The 18039-nt window shown below is 38.9% G+C and overlaps 1 protein-coding gene across 1 annotated transcript in view; it reads left to right on the top strand.

Moving 5' to 3' along the window:
• Positions 1-18039, top strand: part of LOC114649363 (prominin-2-like) — a 123633-nt gene that overhangs the window by 97766 nt on the left and 7828 nt on the right. Inside the window, exons 18-22 of the mRNA XM_028798865.2 lie at positions 4181-4273; positions 8925-8978; positions 9451-9528; positions 15758-15826; positions 16270-16359. Coding sequence (XP_028654698.2) covers positions 4181-4273; positions 8925-8978; positions 9451-9528; positions 15758-15826; positions 16270-16359 — 384 coding nt within the window. The remainder of the gene's footprint in view (positions 1-4180; positions 4274-8924; positions 8979-9450; positions 9529-15757; positions 15827-16269; positions 16360-18039) is intronic.

Below are 18039 nucleotides of genomic sequence, written 5' to 3'. Positions count from 1 at the left end.
ACTGTGGACACTTTTTGTGACTGAAGACAGAGAAGAAAATTAAAATTAGTCAAAACCTTTTATTAATACATACCAGGCAAGGGTAAAATGTCAGAGAAACACAGTCCTAGGACACCGCGCTTCATCTGCCTCGAGCGCAGATGTCCTTGTTCTTTTATACCTTTCTAATCTCCTGATCGTTGACCATGTAAGCAAAAAATAGCATCCTGACTCATTGTACTTTTCCAGTTTTGTAAAGTCATTACCCTAAAGGTATATTTTCTTGTCACACACATCATCAAAAGAAACTTCTAGAAAGTATACATGCTTTTTGTCACGTACGCAAAACACAAACAAGTTTCATCACTCTGTCCTATTTTCTATACACACATACATTTTGTTCAATTACATCTTTTTATGTTTTCACACACCCAATCAATAATGAGATACAAAACACATGACCAGTTAACCAGTGTCCATCATACAATATCTCAAATTAAAGGAAAGTGTACACCTCTGTAATGTTGATCTGCTAAGGTCCATAAAACATTTTGATGATACTCTTAAATAAAAGAAAATGAAGCAGTTCTGGAAATGTCTGCTGTGTCAGAATGAGAAAAGCAACAAGACATTAAATTAAATAACAGGTTCTATTAACAAGAAATTAGGAAATTGGCTGGAGTTTGAAGCCCTGGCTTAGCTGGTCATTTGTTGGCTCACTTCATATTTCATTTTTGTTTTGCTGCCATTTAAAGAAAAAGCAAGCAATTCAGTCTGACACACTGAGAGACTGACTTGCAAGTGGAAGTTGGGGTTCTGAGTGTTTTGTGTTAAATAAAATATGAAATTTTGCTCCTAAAATTTTGGTTTTTTGGAGCCGCTAAGCAGCCTGGGGGAATTGTTAAAACTTTTTTTCCCTTTAGAAGTTTTTTTAACCAGCACAGTAGCAAAGGTAGCAGAGTGTTTGGAAAAGCATCAGAAAAGTTACTTGTATTCAAAACTAGCATCTGAAAAGCATGGCAGGAGGCAGAAAGCACAGAAAACTGTTGTGGAAACCAGCAAGTCTGTAAGTAAATAGTGATGAATAATTAAAAGTATCATTGATTCCTTAGTGGCAAGTTAAGGTTTATAAAGAATAATTGGATAGAGCAGGCTACAGCACTCCCGTTTGCGCTAGTAGAGAGTAGGATATATGTGTTCATTTATTTTAAGTACAGTGCTAATTTGAAACCATCAAAGAGAGAGGCTTGGCAGTACATAGACTGGCATCTAGCGTTAGTGATGGCCATTTTGTTTCACTTTACTGAATCAATTCTTTTGAATTACACATTCAAAGTGAATCAGTTCTTTTGATTTGTTCATTTTTAGGATTGGATGATTGCACAAACGTAAAGTCTGTTGGGTGTATGTAAATACAGTGTTGTATGTTAAGCTTCATTGATAAAGTAATATTCAGTACTATGTAGAGACCTGCACCATCTACTGTATATCTCTCAAATGGTTGATATTCGATGGGCTTATCTCAAACCTAACCCTTCAATCTGTATAATTATAAACTAATATGATCTTTATTAACAAAGACATTTATGTCACACTGTTGGTGTAAACATGAAAAATAATGATATGGTATGTTGATATTTTTAGAGCAATACCTGTTAAAATATTGTGATCTGTTATTGGCTGCATAAGAATCAATAGTCAGCTAAAAGATTCTGTTCAATAGAAAACTCACAGCTCTGACATTAATTTACATTGTAAACTGCCGGTAGGTCATGGTGATGTTACAAGGGGGCCTTCAGTGCGTAAGTGCCAAGCGGGGTTATCCGCCTACCATCCAGGATGAATGGTCACCCCTTATCAGGAAGGAAGGCTGGACTGGCCTGGCTTCAAGAAGAGGTTAGGAATTGAGCCCCTGCCATGGAAGAGAAGCCAGAATAATGGAAGGACCAGGAGAGTTAGCCTTTTTGGAGTATATACTCTCCTGACACACTAGATGGCAGCCTGCTCCCATTATCCAGACCACAGGGTGTGTTGTGGCCTCCCAACTCACCTATTACTTAACTTCTAATAATTTGATGGAGCCCCTTCAGTCTGGACCCAGAGCACAGCATAGCTGTGAAACTGCTCTACTTTGGGTAACCAATGATTTGCTTGTGGCAACAGACTCTGGACAAACCAGCATATTAATTCTGTTAGACCACAGAGCAGCTTTTGACACTGTCAGACATGACATTCTACTGTCCAGAATGGAGAACATGCTGGGTATCTCTGGCACTGCCCTCCAGTGGTTTAAGTCCAGTGTTGGTCATACAAGGGGTTCTTCAGAGCTGTCCCTCTGGTCTTCTGTATCTTTATGCTTTCCCCTTAGGTTATCATTCATAGCTTTGGACTGGGTTATCATTTTTATGGGGATGATACTCAACTCTATTTCAGGGTTAAAAGTGAAACATCATCAGAGCTTTCTCAACTCACAACATGCCTGAGTAAAATTAAAATCTGGATGGAGCAGAACATTTGAAAGTTAAAGAGCACAACTTAAGAAAATGAGCTCATCATACCTTCTTCTAATGCAAAGAGTCTTGGCGTAATTTTTGTTTCCTACCTTTCTTATTCAACCCACATAAACAACATTAAGAAACCTTCTTATTTCCACCTTCGTAACATATCCCATGTTCACTCGTTTCTCTTCTTTCCTAATGCTGAGAAACTTGTCCATGCTTTTATCATATCCCACATCGATTATTGTAACTCCCTATTGGCAATGACCCCTTCAAATCTTATATCACAGCTCCAGTTGATTCAAAACTTTGCTGCAAGAGTCCTTACAGCAGGGCACATAACACCCATCATGCTTTGCCTTCAATGGCTCCCTGTGTCTTACAGGATTGAATATAAAATTCTATTAATGACCTACAAAGTTTTAAATGGCCTTGCACTGGACTATAAACAGCAAGTGACCTTCTCCATCACTGTGCTGCTGTTTGCCCACTAAAGTCCTCTAATTCTGGCACTTTTGTTGTGCCCCACACCAGGGGCGGCTCTAAGCTTGTGGCAGCCCTGGGCAGAGAAAGAATGGGTGGCCCCTTCGCCCACCAATGTCAATATGGTATCTTATGCACGGCAGATGGCCACGTCTGTTGCGGACACTACATAGCCACCTTGTGCTCATGACACAAGCGTTTAACTTTTGCCGAAATTTGCCGCTGCATTTTGCCACGAAATCTCTTCATTTTGCTTAGAATGGGTATGCGAATGTCTTGTGTCCCCTATCCGACCAGATATTCACTATGACTATTGCGCTAACACTAATACTTTATTAAAACTAGGTGAACCATTAACTTGTAAGACGACTTGCCCACTTGCACTATAGCTTCGCTTCTATATGCGCGTGTCCATAACTTGAAAACCAAGGGGCGGCCCATAATATTCTCATTACGGCAAACGTTATAATACTACATATAGCTTACTGTTCTGACTCTAGCGACATTAGTAAATACAGTGTACTAATTAACAAGAAACACAATGTTTTTCGGCCACATTGCCATCAGCTGTGTCTTTATTTTCTCTTTCTGTTTTATATTCAATATATATTGGCGTGGCGGCCCCTGGGATTTGGTGGCCCTGTGCAGGTGCACAGTTTGCACATGCCTAAGGTCCCCTTTGCCCCACACTAACCTGCACTCTGGGTGACAGGGCCTTCAGCTGTATAGCACCCAGACTTTAGAATGACCTTCCTAAATGAATTAGATCAGCTGACTCAATTCATTCTTTTAAAAAACAACTTAAAACTCACCTGTTTAGGAAGGCCTTTATCTTAACCTAACTTTCTGCCCCTTTTTTCACTTTATCTCTCTCTCCAGATGCTCGGGATAATTTGTATGTATGTTATATCACAAATTATGGGATTTGTTCAGGCATTTCTTTTAGCGTTGAGTTTAGTATTTTACTCTAGTTTGTTGTCTTTGATTCTATTTAATGCTTTGTATTGCCCATTTGTATTTATCTGTCTTAGTGTTCTATGAAGAAGGTATTTGTATCTAATGTAACATACTGTATACCCTGCTGTCCTTTCTGAGACTCTGTGAAGTGCCTTGACCATGGGAAAAGTGCTAAATTAATAAAATGTATTATTATTATTATTATTATTACCTTGCTGATTACAGTGAGAGGACATTTCACTAAAAAATAATTTTTATTTCAGACTGACACAGGTGTTCAGGCAAGTCTGAAGACTCAATTAACAAATCTGCAAAATCTTCAGAACACTACTGTTAGGCAACAGATGGACGATGTGGTAAGTCTGTGATAACATGTCTGTTCACAGTGTTCTTTTATGAATTTTTCTCTGTTTTGGAATATAAACTAAACAGAGCATCCATGACAAAAATTGTAGGGATTGCTTCAATATGTTGGCACATTTTAGACTGGGAGGAAGGCCATGCGTAAGATGGTGGGCAGCAACACAATCTTAAGGGAGAGGAAAGGAGAGATAACAAGAGTGTGAGCAGAAGGAGTGGAATAAAGAGGGGGTCTGGACATATGGACCGAGAGCCCATATCTTTATCTGAATTTAACTCATTTACAAAAGTCAAAAAAATCAGGCAAATTATTCTCTTCTTCTGGCACGGTGACCCAGGGATTCCTAAACATCTAAAACCCAATCTACAGTGAAGACAATTTATTGAAAGAAAACTGTAAAAAAGGGAACATAGTGGTGCAGTGTTTAGTGCAGTTGCCTGGGATAATTTTACAGCCCGGTTGCTGTCTCTGAAATTTCCACATTGTCTTCTCTCCAGTGAGCTTCTCCATAGACCCCTATATGCTACGAGTGACTGAAAAATCAAGTTAAGCCCTTTTTACATTTCACAGGTGTCTTTGACAGGTGAACTGTTCTCTGATTAACCTAACGAAGAACGTTTGTAGTATTCCTCTGTGTCCCAATTCTAAACATGAATATCCTTAACTGAGGTTTTTAAGAGCTTTCCCACTGAAGAAATGTAGTAAATATAAAATATCCAAACAATCAAAAGAGATAAAAGAATATTTCTTTTTCTATGCCATTGCAGCACGTATGTTTGTATCCTTGCCTCGCAGTAAGGAGACCTGGGTTCACTTCCCGGATCATCCCTGCGTGGAGTTTGCATGTTCTCCCCGTGTCTGCGTGGGTTTCCTCCGGGTGCTCTGGTTTCCTCCCACAGTCCAAAAACATGCAGGTTAGGTGCATTGGCGATCCTAAATTGTCCCTAGTGTGTGCTTGGTGTGTGTGTGTGTGTGTGTGTGTGTGTGTGTGTGTGTGTGTGTGTCCTGTGGTGGGCTGGCACCCTGCCCGTGATTTGTTCCTGCCTTGCACCCTGTGCTGTCTGGGATTGGCTCCAGCAGACCCCTGTGACCCTGTGTTAGAATATAGTGGGTTGAACAATGACTGACTGACTGACTGTTTGTATCCTGCATCTTAAATCTGATGAGTACATAAAATTTATGCGCTGCCTTAAATGAATGCTGTGCCTTTTTAACTGGAACAATGCTGGTGTTACACTGAGATGGGAATCGGCTGTTGATAGGACAAGCGCTTGTCTCAGAGTTAACATGTGAGTCCATGCTGATAGAAAACAGTACATTAGCTGACTTCTCAATGGAACACAACCATGCAACAACACCTACTCCTAGTCAGTATATACAACTTAACATAACTGCATTGTTATTCAATATTTTTTTTCTGACTAATAATATGAAGCATATCTTTCAATGCTGTAGGCCTGCATGTTTCTTGTCAGGAACATAACAACTCACATAAAACAAACAAGAATTCTACGATTAATGGTCACTAGGAAAACAGATCAAATATGGTTATTTTGTAAGATTACAACTAGGTTACCTTATTTATTCTATATTACAATATAATGAGGGTGGCACAGTGGGACAGTTGTAGCACTGCTACCTTGCAGTAAGACAGCCAGTGTTTTCGTCTCAGGTCCTCCCTGCGTGGAGTTTGCACGTTCAGCCCGTATCTGTATGGGTTTCCAGCTGGTGCTCCAGTTTCCTCCCACAGTCCAAAGACATGCTGGTTAGGTGAATTGGAGATCCTAAATCGGCCCTAGTGTGAGGTTGGTGTGTGAGTGTGCATATTTGCCCTGTGATGGACTTATCCAGGGTTTGTTCCTGCCTTGCACCCTATGCTAACTGGGATTTGCTGCAGCACCCCTGCAATCCTGATCTGGATTAAGCAGATTACAAAATGACATGACAATATACTGACAGGGAGTAAGCTAACAACACGTATTAATGTAGTACTAGGGTGTTGTACCGTGTTAGCCATTATGAATGTAGAGAATAAAAGGTGTCATTTTGCTTGGCTTTTCTCAACACGTATTAAAAAACAGATTACCGCTACAATGCTACGTCCATTGCTGGCAACACTGTGGTAGCCATGACGTATAAAATGGCAGTATCCATTCAACAGCACTTGAAATTTAAGCCATTCAAGAATGGACTTTGTAAAACAAAGGTGTTAGGGCAAGCAAATCATTTACAGAAAAATATTTTTGTTTTAATGTTAGGTTTGCTTTTTACTTTGGTTTAGCTCTTTGTGCTTCAGTGAAAGTTCAAACTGCTTGTTTTTGAAATGACCTTAGCAAATATTTTCACCAGACCTTTTGAAAGACCTCAGTTAATATAGTACTGTACTTCTTGTGCTCTAATTTCAATTTTGCTCTCTACTGTTTGTGAACTTTCTAATCATTCATGGATAAAGGTGCCTGCAAAAGATAGAATAATTCTAATAACATACTATAATTATTATAGAATAATTAGAATGATATACTAAAAGAATCACAGTATGTTAATGCAGTCACATAATCACCATTAGTGTATGGGCAAACAGTACTTGCATTTACGCACATTGACATGATCATTAGGGCCAGTTTATACTTCACACTCAGAACACGTACACGGACCCATCATGGCTGCCACGCATTCCCAGCATTCATTTGACATTTCCTTTGAGCGCATTCTCAGAAATTAACAAGACGTGTGCATAGGTTGCAGTATCAGCAAAAAAATGGGGGCAGGCGTAGTGTGTTCAAGTTAGAGCCTCTTTGTCTATCAAAATGTGACAGCAAGCCGCTTTGCAGATCCTACAGGATCAATGTGTGTGATTTGATGTTTGATTAAATGTGTTAGATCATCAAACTTAAATCCTGACATACAAGTGTATTCGTGGTGCTTTTCTTCACCTCTTTCTCACACAGGCAATACAAGCGCCGCATATTCCCCATCATAATGACACAATACATTTTAAAGGTCTCACCTACCATTTTCTGTACCATCTTTGTTTTTCTTCCTACTGCACTGACAGCAGCGGCAGGCAGTAATTACCACACAGAACACATTAAATGTATGATGTTTCACTCTCTGCACATTTAGAATGAAATGTATTAAAGTATGCATGTTATATTTTACAGATAAATCGTTAACTTCATTTATATAATTAATACTGTTAATAATTACACTTGTTGGGGCAGAACAGTGGCAGAGTGGTAGCGCTGCTGCCTCGCAGTTAGGAGACCCGGGTTCGCTTTCCAAGTCCTCCCTGCATGGTGTTTGAATGTTCTCCCTGTGTCTGCGTGGGCTTCCTCCACACTCCAAAGACATGCAGGTTAGTTGCATTGGAGATCCTAAATTGTCCTACGTGTGTGCTTGGTATGTGGGTGTGTGTTCTGCGGTGGGCTGGCACCCTGCCCGGGATTTGTTTCTGCCTTGCGCCCTGTGCTGGCTCCAGCAGACCCCCATGACCCTGTGTTAGGATATAGTGGGTTGGACGATGACTGAGGAATTCAATGCAGACCAGTGAAATAACATCAGAATGAATTCAGTGCAACATAGACCTGATAATTCCTTATCTTGTGTATAACTTTGACAGGCTTGAATTGAATTGTTGTCTGTGTGTGATATGAATGAATATTCATTTAAATCAAAGGGTTCACGAGTGAATGGAGAATGTTTCTTTTAAAGTGTGTGTGCCTGTGCTAGGGGAGTAGGTCTTGATTTCAGGGGATTTTGACTCAGGTCAGGACTATTTGATGACACCTGACTTAGGTCTCAGTCTTATTATTGCACCTCAATTAAATTAGATGTGGGTGTGAAAGAGAGAGAGAGAGAGGTTACAGCGCTTTGCTGCACCCACCACATGACAAACCACCTCAGGATCCCAGATAATAACCTGAGTGCAGCCATGCAACGGGTAACACCTCAGCACCACACCAGTTCAGATGGAGTGGAACCAGTGTGAGGTGTTTTATGGTGGCTGGAGTGCCAATTCTGCCACCAACCCCCAAGTTTTTCCCTGCAGGTTGGAGGACCTACATGCATGGTGGGATGCAGATTAACATCATACCCAAAATGGAACAATTGCAGGTTAAGGGCCTTGCTCAAGCGCCCAACGAAGTAGAGTCACTTTTGGCGTTTACGTGATTCGAATTGGCAGCCTTCTGATTGCCAGTGCAGATCCCTAGCCTCAGATCCACCACTCCACCCCAAGGAATAGGTGTGAAAAATCAACAAAAACATGTAACATGTCAAGAGCCCATATCTTTATCTGAATTTAACTCATTTACAAAACTCAAAAAATCAGGCAAATTATTCTCTTCTTCTGGCACGGTGACTCAGGGGTTCTCACTGCTGCCTTTCAGCTCCCTCATTTGATTCGTTTGCAATTTCTCATTGAGGGCATATGGGATTCTTCTGGGTACTCCAGTCTTCCCTCAGATCCCAAAATTGTGCCGGTGTGGGTGATTTAAGGTGTGTACACAAGTGAGCCCTGTGTTGAGTTTGTGCCTCATTTTGGGTTGCCTCCTAACGTCAAGCTCCATGTGGTAAAACTGGTTCAGAATCAAGAAAAATTAATGATTTTTTTTTGTCACTATAATAATTTGTTTCTTTTATTCCAGAGTGTGGTTCAAAGTAATGTCAACAGTTTGGTTAATTCTACACAGGGTTTTCAGGTAAAAAGAATTTTTTTTTTTTAATATTAATCAGGATTTAAAATCTAATATTCATGAAGGATGGCACCGATTTCAACTGGTGTCAAGAGCACTTTGCAAATGCTGCCAAAAGAGTAATACTGATAGCTGCCCAGATATATGCCATGGGAATTTAGAGGGCACTTGTCTATTGTTTGGCCTGCTTACCTGTCATGTCCGCCACCAAACTGGCCTCATACCTTTTCAAAATTGTTCCGCTTCTTTACATGTGAATGATTCTGAATGATATCACAAGTAGAATTTTGCCTATTGTGATGAGAAGTTTTCTCCTAATCAACATGTTTAGTATGTCTGATAATGTTCAGACATTTTCTTTAACATCTTTCTTCAGACATGAAATTTAAAATCAGTATAAAATAGGCATAATTTCACTGCTGACGTTTCAGTCACAAGGAAAGATAAAATTTGGATAATGTTTTCTTTTTTCTTCTAGAGCAACATTGGAGGAACACTAGATAGCATTGCCAGTCTTCAGCTGAGACTTACAAATGTGACTGACATTGTGAAAAATGTAGGATATTTTATTGTTACTCTGCTTTTCTTGACTTTGTTAAGTGTCTCAGCCAATCTCAGTGTACAGTGAAATATTGGTGTTTAAGTGTGTGGAAATGATTTATGGTCACAGACATTGCTGGAAGTATAACAACAAATTAACTCAAACCATACTCATCAAACAGTTAACACGTAAAGGAAATAACTGCATTTATGTATAAATTTGTCTTAAAACATGGTCGGATTTTCATCTAAATTAAAATAATCAACAAACACAGTCTGCTTTAACTAATAACACACAAATTATTGTATTGCTGTTCTACATATTGATTACATCATTCAAACATTCACAGGTGTACAGTAGGTTGGAAAAAGTATGTGAACCCCTAGGCTGCTTACGTCAACAAATAAGTAACTGGAGTCCAACCAATGAAAGAGAACTGGAGGTGTGGCTTAGTGATGCTTTGACCTATAAAATAAAAGACTTTTTCCTATTTACATGAAGCATCTGGTTATATGAAGCATGCCTAGCAAAACAGAGTTTTCAGAAGATCTATGATCAAGAACTGCTGATTTGTATAAAGTGGAAAGTGTTACAAAGTCCTTTCAATGATCTTGGATAATTGTCAGCCCACAGTTATATAAATTGTATATAAATGGAGACTGTTTAGTACTGTGGCTGCGCTCCCTTGAATTGGGTACCCAAGCAAGGTGCCTTGAAAAGCACAACACAGAATGCTCAATGAGGTAGAAAAGAACCCTAGTGCAACAGCGAGAGGCTCCAAGGAATCATTGGAACAGGCTAACATCTCTGAGTCTACCATACCCAAAACATTGAACAGGCATGGTGTGCATGGCAGGAAGCCAATTCTTTCCAATAAACACATTGCTGCATGCCTGAGGTTTACCACAGATTTATTGACTCTTCACAATGCCATTGAGGAAATGGTTTGGGGAATGATGAAACTAAGGTTGAATTGTTCAGGAAGAATATGCAACAGTACATACAATGTTAAAAGGGCATGGCTGAGCAACATAAAACATCCCAACAATGAAGTAAGGTGGAGGAAGCATCATTATTTGGGGCTGCTGTTCTGACTTGGGGCCTGGACAGCAGGACATCCTGCAGGATAATGTCAGGGCGGCTGTCTGCCAGATGAGGTTTCAGAAGAAGATGGGTGAGTCAGCAGGGTAACGACTCTAAACATCAAAGTAAATCTGCTACAGAATGGCTTTAAAAAAAGACAAGTCCCCATTTTGAAGTGGCCAAGTATTAACCCAAAGCTTAGCCCAGTAGAGATGCTGTGAAATAACCTCAAAGAAGCCGTTCACACCAGGAAGCCTAAGAATATTGCTAAATGAAAGCAGCTCAGTAAGGATGAATGGTCCAGAGTTCCTCCTGAACAGGATAGCGCTTTGAGTACTGAGAAAAGCGCTATATAAATGTAATGAATTATTATATTATTATTATTATTATTATGTAGGTTTGATCCACAGCTACTGGAAGTCCCAGATAGCGGTTATTGGTACCAAAGAAGCTTCAGCCATTTATTAAATTCAATTCACTTACTTCTTCCACAGCACATGGTGAATGTTTGATGGGTGTGTTCAATGAAGACATGAAAAATTATAATTGTGTGTTTGTCTATATTTGTTAGGTGTTAATATATGTTTAGATGTACAGTATTTGTTACCTTTGTATTATTTTTTTTTATATTGTTTAATGTTGTTTCTGTCAATTTTGTTTATTGTTGGTTTATTTATGTACTGTGTCTTTACATTTATTTATAATCCCTGTTCCTTGTGGTTTGAGCCCCAAGAGGCAGGGCCACCCTAACATCATCATTCCTGAGTCCTGTCTCTGTCCATTTAGGTCAAAGCAGAGGGAGAGTTCAGGCTTGGTTTGTGTGAGTGTTTATTGCAGGTTCCTTTTCATAAAGTTGTTGAATAGAATGAGAAGATATGGCTGAAAAAGCTGTTAAAAGGTCTTCTAAAGTGATGGATATTCCAAGTAGTAAAACAGAACCTGGTAAAATCATAAATTACTGGATTATGACAAAATCTGTGGGATAATTAGGAGTAAGGCAAGTTACTTGACTGTGCAGAGTACATAGAAATATTGGAAATGTGGGGTAAGGTGGAAAAACAAGAAGGGAGAGAGTAATTCTGGTAATATTAAAAATAGGACGCCCAGGGCTTAATTATTTGCAGTATTTAATAGGAAAGCATCAGTCAGAATTATGCATGTACTGTGACCAACATAAAACTGTAGAACATGTAATGTAAGCAAACAAAGAAGAAAGGAATCAATTTACAAAAATCAATTCAGGCAATGGGACTTAAAAGTCTTACTTTAATTGGATATGGAAATAAATTTACAGTTAGGTCCATAAATATTTGGACAGAGACAACTTGCCGGCAATGACAACCTGAAGTCTTGAACTCATGGACATCACCAGATGCTGGGTTTCCTCCTTTTTAATGCTCTGCCAGGCCTTTACTGCAGCAGCTTTCAGTTGCTGTTTGTTTGTGGGCCTTTCTGTCTGAAGTTTAGTCTTCGACAAGTGAAATGCATGCTCAATTGGGTTAAGATCAGGTGACTGACTTGGCCATTCAAGAATTTTCCACTTCTTTCCTTTAATAAACTCCTGGGTTGCTTTGGCTGTATGTTTTGGGTCATTGTCCATTTGTATCATGAAACGCCGCCCAATCAATTTGACTGCATTTAGCTGGATTGGAGCAGACAGTATGTCTCTGAACACCTCAGAATTCATTCGGCTGCTTCTGTCCTGTGTCGCATCATCAATAAACACTAGTGTCCCAGTGCCACTGGCAGCCATGCACGCCCAAGCCATCACACTGCCTCCACCGTGTTTTACAGATGATGTGATATGCTTTGGATAACGAGCTGTTCCACGCCTTCTCCATACTTTTTTCTTGCCATCATTCTGGTAGAGGTTGATCTTGGTTTCATCTGTCCAAAGAATGCTTTTCCAGAACTGTGCTGGCTTTTTTAGATGTTCTTTAGCAAAGTCCAATCTAGCCTTTCTATTCTTGAGGCTTATGAGTGGCTTGCACCTTGCAGTGCACCCTCTGTATTTACTTTCATGCAGTCTTCTCTTTATGGTAGACTTGGATATCGATACGCCTACTCCCTGGAGAGTGTTGTTCACTTGGTTGGCTGTTGTGAAGGGGTTTCTCTTCACCATGGAAATGATTCTGCGATCATCCACCACTGTTGTCTTCCGTGGACATCCAGGTCTTTTTGCATTGCTGAGTTCACCAGTGCTTGCTTTCTTTCTCAGGATGTACCAAACTGTAGATTTTGCCACTCATAATATTGTAGCAATTTCTCGTATGGGTTTTTTCTGTTTTCGCAGCTTAAGGATGGCTTCTTTCACCTGCATGGAGAGCTCCTTTGAATGCATGTTCTCTGTTCACAGCAAAATCTTCCACATGCAAGCACCACACCTCAAATCAACTCCAGGCCTTTTATCTGCTTAATCGATAATGACATAATGATGGACTTGCCCACACCTGCCCATGAAATAGCCTTTGAGTCAATTGTCCAATTACTTTTGAGCCCCTGAAATGAAGGGATTGTGTTTAAAAAAATGCTTTAGTTGCCTCACATTTTTATGCAATCGTTTTGTTCACCCCACTGAATTAAAGCTGAAAGTCTGCACTTCAACTACATCTGAGTTGTTTCATTTAAAATTCATTGCGGTACTGTACAGAACCAAAATTAGAAAAAAGTTGTCTCTGTCCAAATATTTATGGACCTAACTGTAGTTCATATCATAGGATAATTTTTAGATATTTGCAATCTATAGGGCTTTTTAGAGTGATTTGTAAAAATGAAGAGGTGTTTTTTTGCTCTTCATACGCTGCACCACACTCCAGTCCAGTTGGTGGCAGTAATGCACCATAAATACAGTAGGTCTGCCATAAAAAGACAGACAAAAGTACAGGCATGGTGCATTTAAAGTTGTGAAGGAGTTCTTATAAGTGTTGTGTTTTTATTTTTTGGATATTCTGGCTTGCTGTGTATTGCCTTTTAAGCATGTCCTTTTGCATCCCTTTTGTTTCTTTTTTTTAATACATATTTATGATGTATAAAGATTATTTTGTGGGTTGACTTTTCAAGACAAAATAATTTTTTTACGGTGTTCCTTCCATAGAGACATTAAAGTTCCTTTAGAATTGTTAGAGGCATTTTGAACTATAAAGTCAGTTTCCCCATTTCTGGCTCTGTGTAGGCCACAGTCTCAGGTAACATTAGGTGAGCTAACTGGAGTGGGGTGAGGCTTGTTTGGACAGACCAGTCGAGATTCTGGTCTGCTCCACTGGTTATTTGAAGGCCTCACACCATCTTTGCTACAGTCCTGACTTCAAATCATAACACCTGTGACTTAGATGAAGATCACATCACATTTTATGACCAATTAATGCTATATTAACTCTATGTTCTTTAGCAATGTAATAAGGAAACTAATGATTCATTCCATTTATTTAAGCCATTAATTTTTTTTACAAGTTTCATGAGTGTTATGATCTGTAGTCAGAAACAGCAAGTGAGGGTGTGAGGCCTTCTAAAGGTTTTACAAGCCTAGCCAAGCCACCTTTGCCTTCCTAGAATAGGGTTTACCCCAAATGGCTTAACCCCAAACTTAACGGCGTCCTTCAGTCTACACAAGCCTGAAAGGGGTTAACTCATTAGAATAATATACTTGTCCAACAATTTCAAAGTTCAAAGAAAAAGGAAAAATTGTAGAAAAACTGTTGGCTTTAGAAACCATTCACAAAATAATCTTTATAAATGAAGAGATTTATTAACAACTCTGAAATACGTGGACCTCTGGTCCTTTCAAGATCAAAATTCCAGCCCCAGCAGTTCACGAGTGCTAGCAGGTTGCCACGCCGTACACGCTTGATGCTTAGCAGATGTTGATCTGTTATTGTTTTTCTTCTTTTTATCACGTAATCAGCTTCACATTCAGCAGATGTTGCTGCTCTTTTTTCTTTCTGCCGTGTCAGCTTCTCGATCGGTTTGCCTATGCAGTTTGTCATACGAAAGATATGAACCTTGATACCATTGCAGTAGTTGCCGCTAGCCACATATTTTGCTTCACATTACATCATAAGCTAACAATTAAGATCAAGATCATGGCTCTAGCTCAAATGGTCTACGAGTAATCATGTGACAGAGGGACACAACCTTCAACATTTTTTATAAATGAAAAATCAGAGCAAAACTGCTCAAAAAGCAAAAGGAGTTGCCTCCCAGGCAATTCTAAAGCAAATAGTCCCAAAAACACAATTCATAACAGAATCTGAAGTGCAGTGCAGAAAAAGTCAGAAGCCAATAACAATATTACAATCACTCCAAAAATCTCCCAAGCGCCACTCCTGAGCTTCCTCAGCATGCAGAGACCAATCTACAAAATAATCTTTAGAAATGAAAATATTTATCAACAAGAATAAAAAATAACATTCTTAAAAAGAGCAAGTAAAGAGTTGCTTAAAAGGAAATCTAAAGCAAACAAGTCCAGAAAGAATAATTCAATAACAGAGTGAAATATGTTGTAATCAAAAGTCTAAGTAGAAAACATAATATTCACTTGACTCCACAAATCTTCCATGCACCATGCCTGAGCTCTCCTTCTGCTTTGATTTAAATGGCTAAAGGGTGGACCCGCCTCTTGGGATATCAGCCACAAAATACAACATAACATAAGAGACATAAGAGAATATAGATTTACACATTGAAACACAATATGTGATACATTAAATAATTAGAAAACTGAATCAAAGGAAAACATTATTTTACATAAAAGAACACAAAGAACAGGAACAATGAAAACTTAAATAACAAGAAAAACATTAAATATACCAAAAATAAACTTAAGACAAAGCAATAACCCTGGTTGAGCTGTAACAATTAGTGGATATCATTAATATATTGTTCCCCGTAATAAAAGGATAAGTGTCTGTGTGTCCTTCTGGTTTCTAAGTCTCTGTCATTCCAACAGATGGTGCATCACAAACATAAACTTTACTGCTGCTTTTACGAATCCTGTACCAAATGTCATATAACAGAGATGCATGCATTGCAAAGTGTACTGCAAACATTAATGCATTGATTATTTAGATTTCAGCTCATCTTAGCGGGTAGCACAGTTAGTTTTTATTGTTTTGGTATTGTTTTTGTCTGGCTCTAATCTATTTATGTTCTTGCATATTTACAGCAAACAAGTTGCTTCTATAATATGGAGCTGAACTACTTTCAGCAGTATCTAGATTGGGTCCAGAGAATGGTGAGTAAATCATGTATTGCTGTAAGCAACTTAGTACATAATAAATACTGTAAGAGGAGGTGCTTGATAATTCTAAGAGCATAAGAACTACCTTGGGCCTCTAGCGGCTCTAACCCAAGTCCTATCCTGTTTCATTACATGTGCACCTAGATTATCCCATGTCTGTTTTGAGCTTATCCATTCTTCACATGTTCACATGTTTTTCTGGACAATCCATTTTTCTTCCACATTCTCTAAAGCAGTCAGATGTGAGAGTGTGGTATGTGTGTGCGTGTGTGTGTGTGTGTTTGTGCCAATGGATGGCTAGAATGCTAGACGAATGAATGGATGAATGAAAGTATATACATTTCCCTCTTAATGCTTGGTAAAACTAATTACAATAAAACATCAAATTGTATCCCTTTTTCAACATCAATGGACTGTAAACTGCCTTTTGCTTTCAGGTCCTCCAGAACATCCTTTCTTGCCAGCCTGTGTCTGACACGATAAGCAACATTTACACGATCACCTGTGAAAATGTGGTGAACCCCTGGGTAAGAAAAATAAGAACACAGTTTACTGATATTGTGTTATAACTCATAGATGCCAAAAGCATTTTCATTTAGCACTGCTTTGAGTTCATCTTAGGTGAACCGCTGCAGATCACACTTTGCAAAGGCAATTCTTGTTTTTGTTGTATTTATTTTTCATCAGTGTCAGCTTATTGAATATGGATATCAAAATACGCATTATTATTTGGGTGTGGACCGGAGATGCTTGCCCATATTGCTATGCCCAGTTTCTGAATTATTATTCTCCTGTCTTTAAACACTAATTTTATGGAAACAGAATGAATTAAAATTTGTCATGAAAATACAAAATATTTCAGGTTAAATGTTTATCAAGCCATACAATACAGCTATTCCTAAAAAAAAGAACTTCACAGTTCCTTCACTTGTTCATTCAAGCAATACATCAGTTAGTAAATGATAACTTTATATGACATAATTAAAAGAATTTATCATCAGGTGCTTTATAGAGCTTACAAAATTACAGTACACTACAATATGCATGACACTGTCATTTATTTCTAACACTTCTCCATAGTAGTAGGATGATGTAGGGTGTTAGCAGTTATGGGTGCAATGAGAAGTGAAGGATAATGACACCTTTCATTGGCCAAATGGACAGATTACAATATGCCACTTTCAAGGCAACTCAGGCCTGTTCTCCAGGCAAGTTATAATCACTACTAGGCAGTTAGCTCAAATATGGTTTATGCTTCCAAAAAGAGAGTAGCCATTTCTTAATGGACCTTCTTTTATTGGAAGAAGGCTCCAGAATAAACACTGACCTCCGGACGTTAGTGCTCTTAAATAGGGAATGGACTGGAAACTGGGCTTCTGCCAATTGGACGGAAGTGACTTCATGTGTCCTTGTTCACTCTAGAGAAACAAAGGCAAACATAACTACCGACTGTGTTACATTCACATCCTTCCCCATAATGCGTACTTGATCAGAGCCACTGGCTGTTCCCGACATTAACACCAGAAGTTGCTGCCCATTTTATGAGTTTAGGAGCGTACTGGGGTTCAACATTAGTCACAGGAAATGGAATCATTAACCTTTTTCACCTTCTGTAAATTAATAAACTTAATATCTTTTCTTCTTTCACATTTTATGTATGGACTATCAGAAAAGAAGGGTGATCCCAATAACAACTTCTACTTCATCTTCATCTTTTTGCATTTCTATGTGAGGTCAATATGCTTGATCAACCTTCTCCAAATAGCTCAGTCCTGCACTTCCTCTTCTGTCAGACCCTTTTTCCTCCAGATCTTCTTTAACTTTATTCATCCACCTTGGCGTTAGCCTCACTCACTTCCTCCTCCCCTGTATTTCCTTCCCCATCACTCTTTTGCCCACATATTCATTGCATCTCTACATCACTTGTCCATAACACTTCAGCCTACTTTCCTGTACTTTCTTAGATTTCTCTCCCATTTTTTTGTAGCTCTGATTGTCTCATTTGTTATTCTCACCTTTTTTGTAATTCCACACCTCAGTCTCAACATTCACATTTCCCATGTCTCAGCTCCATCCATCATTGCTGGTCATATGACTGTCTTAAAATCCTTACCATTAACCTTCACCTTAATTCTCTGATCAGAGAATACTCCTGATAGCATCTTCCAATGGTTCCATCCTCACTGTACTCAATGGGTTATCTCTTC

Source organism: Erpetoichthys calabaricus, chromosome 1, assembly GCF_900747795.2.
Source record: "Erpetoichthys calabaricus chromosome 1, fErpCal1.3, whole genome shotgun sequence".
Classification (NCBI taxonomy): domain Eukaryota; kingdom Metazoa; phylum Chordata; class Cladistia; order Polypteriformes; family Polypteridae; genus Erpetoichthys; species Erpetoichthys calabaricus.
The sequence above is the reverse complement of the archived record's forward strand: the minus strand, read 5'-3'. Positions and strand labels throughout refer to the sequence as shown.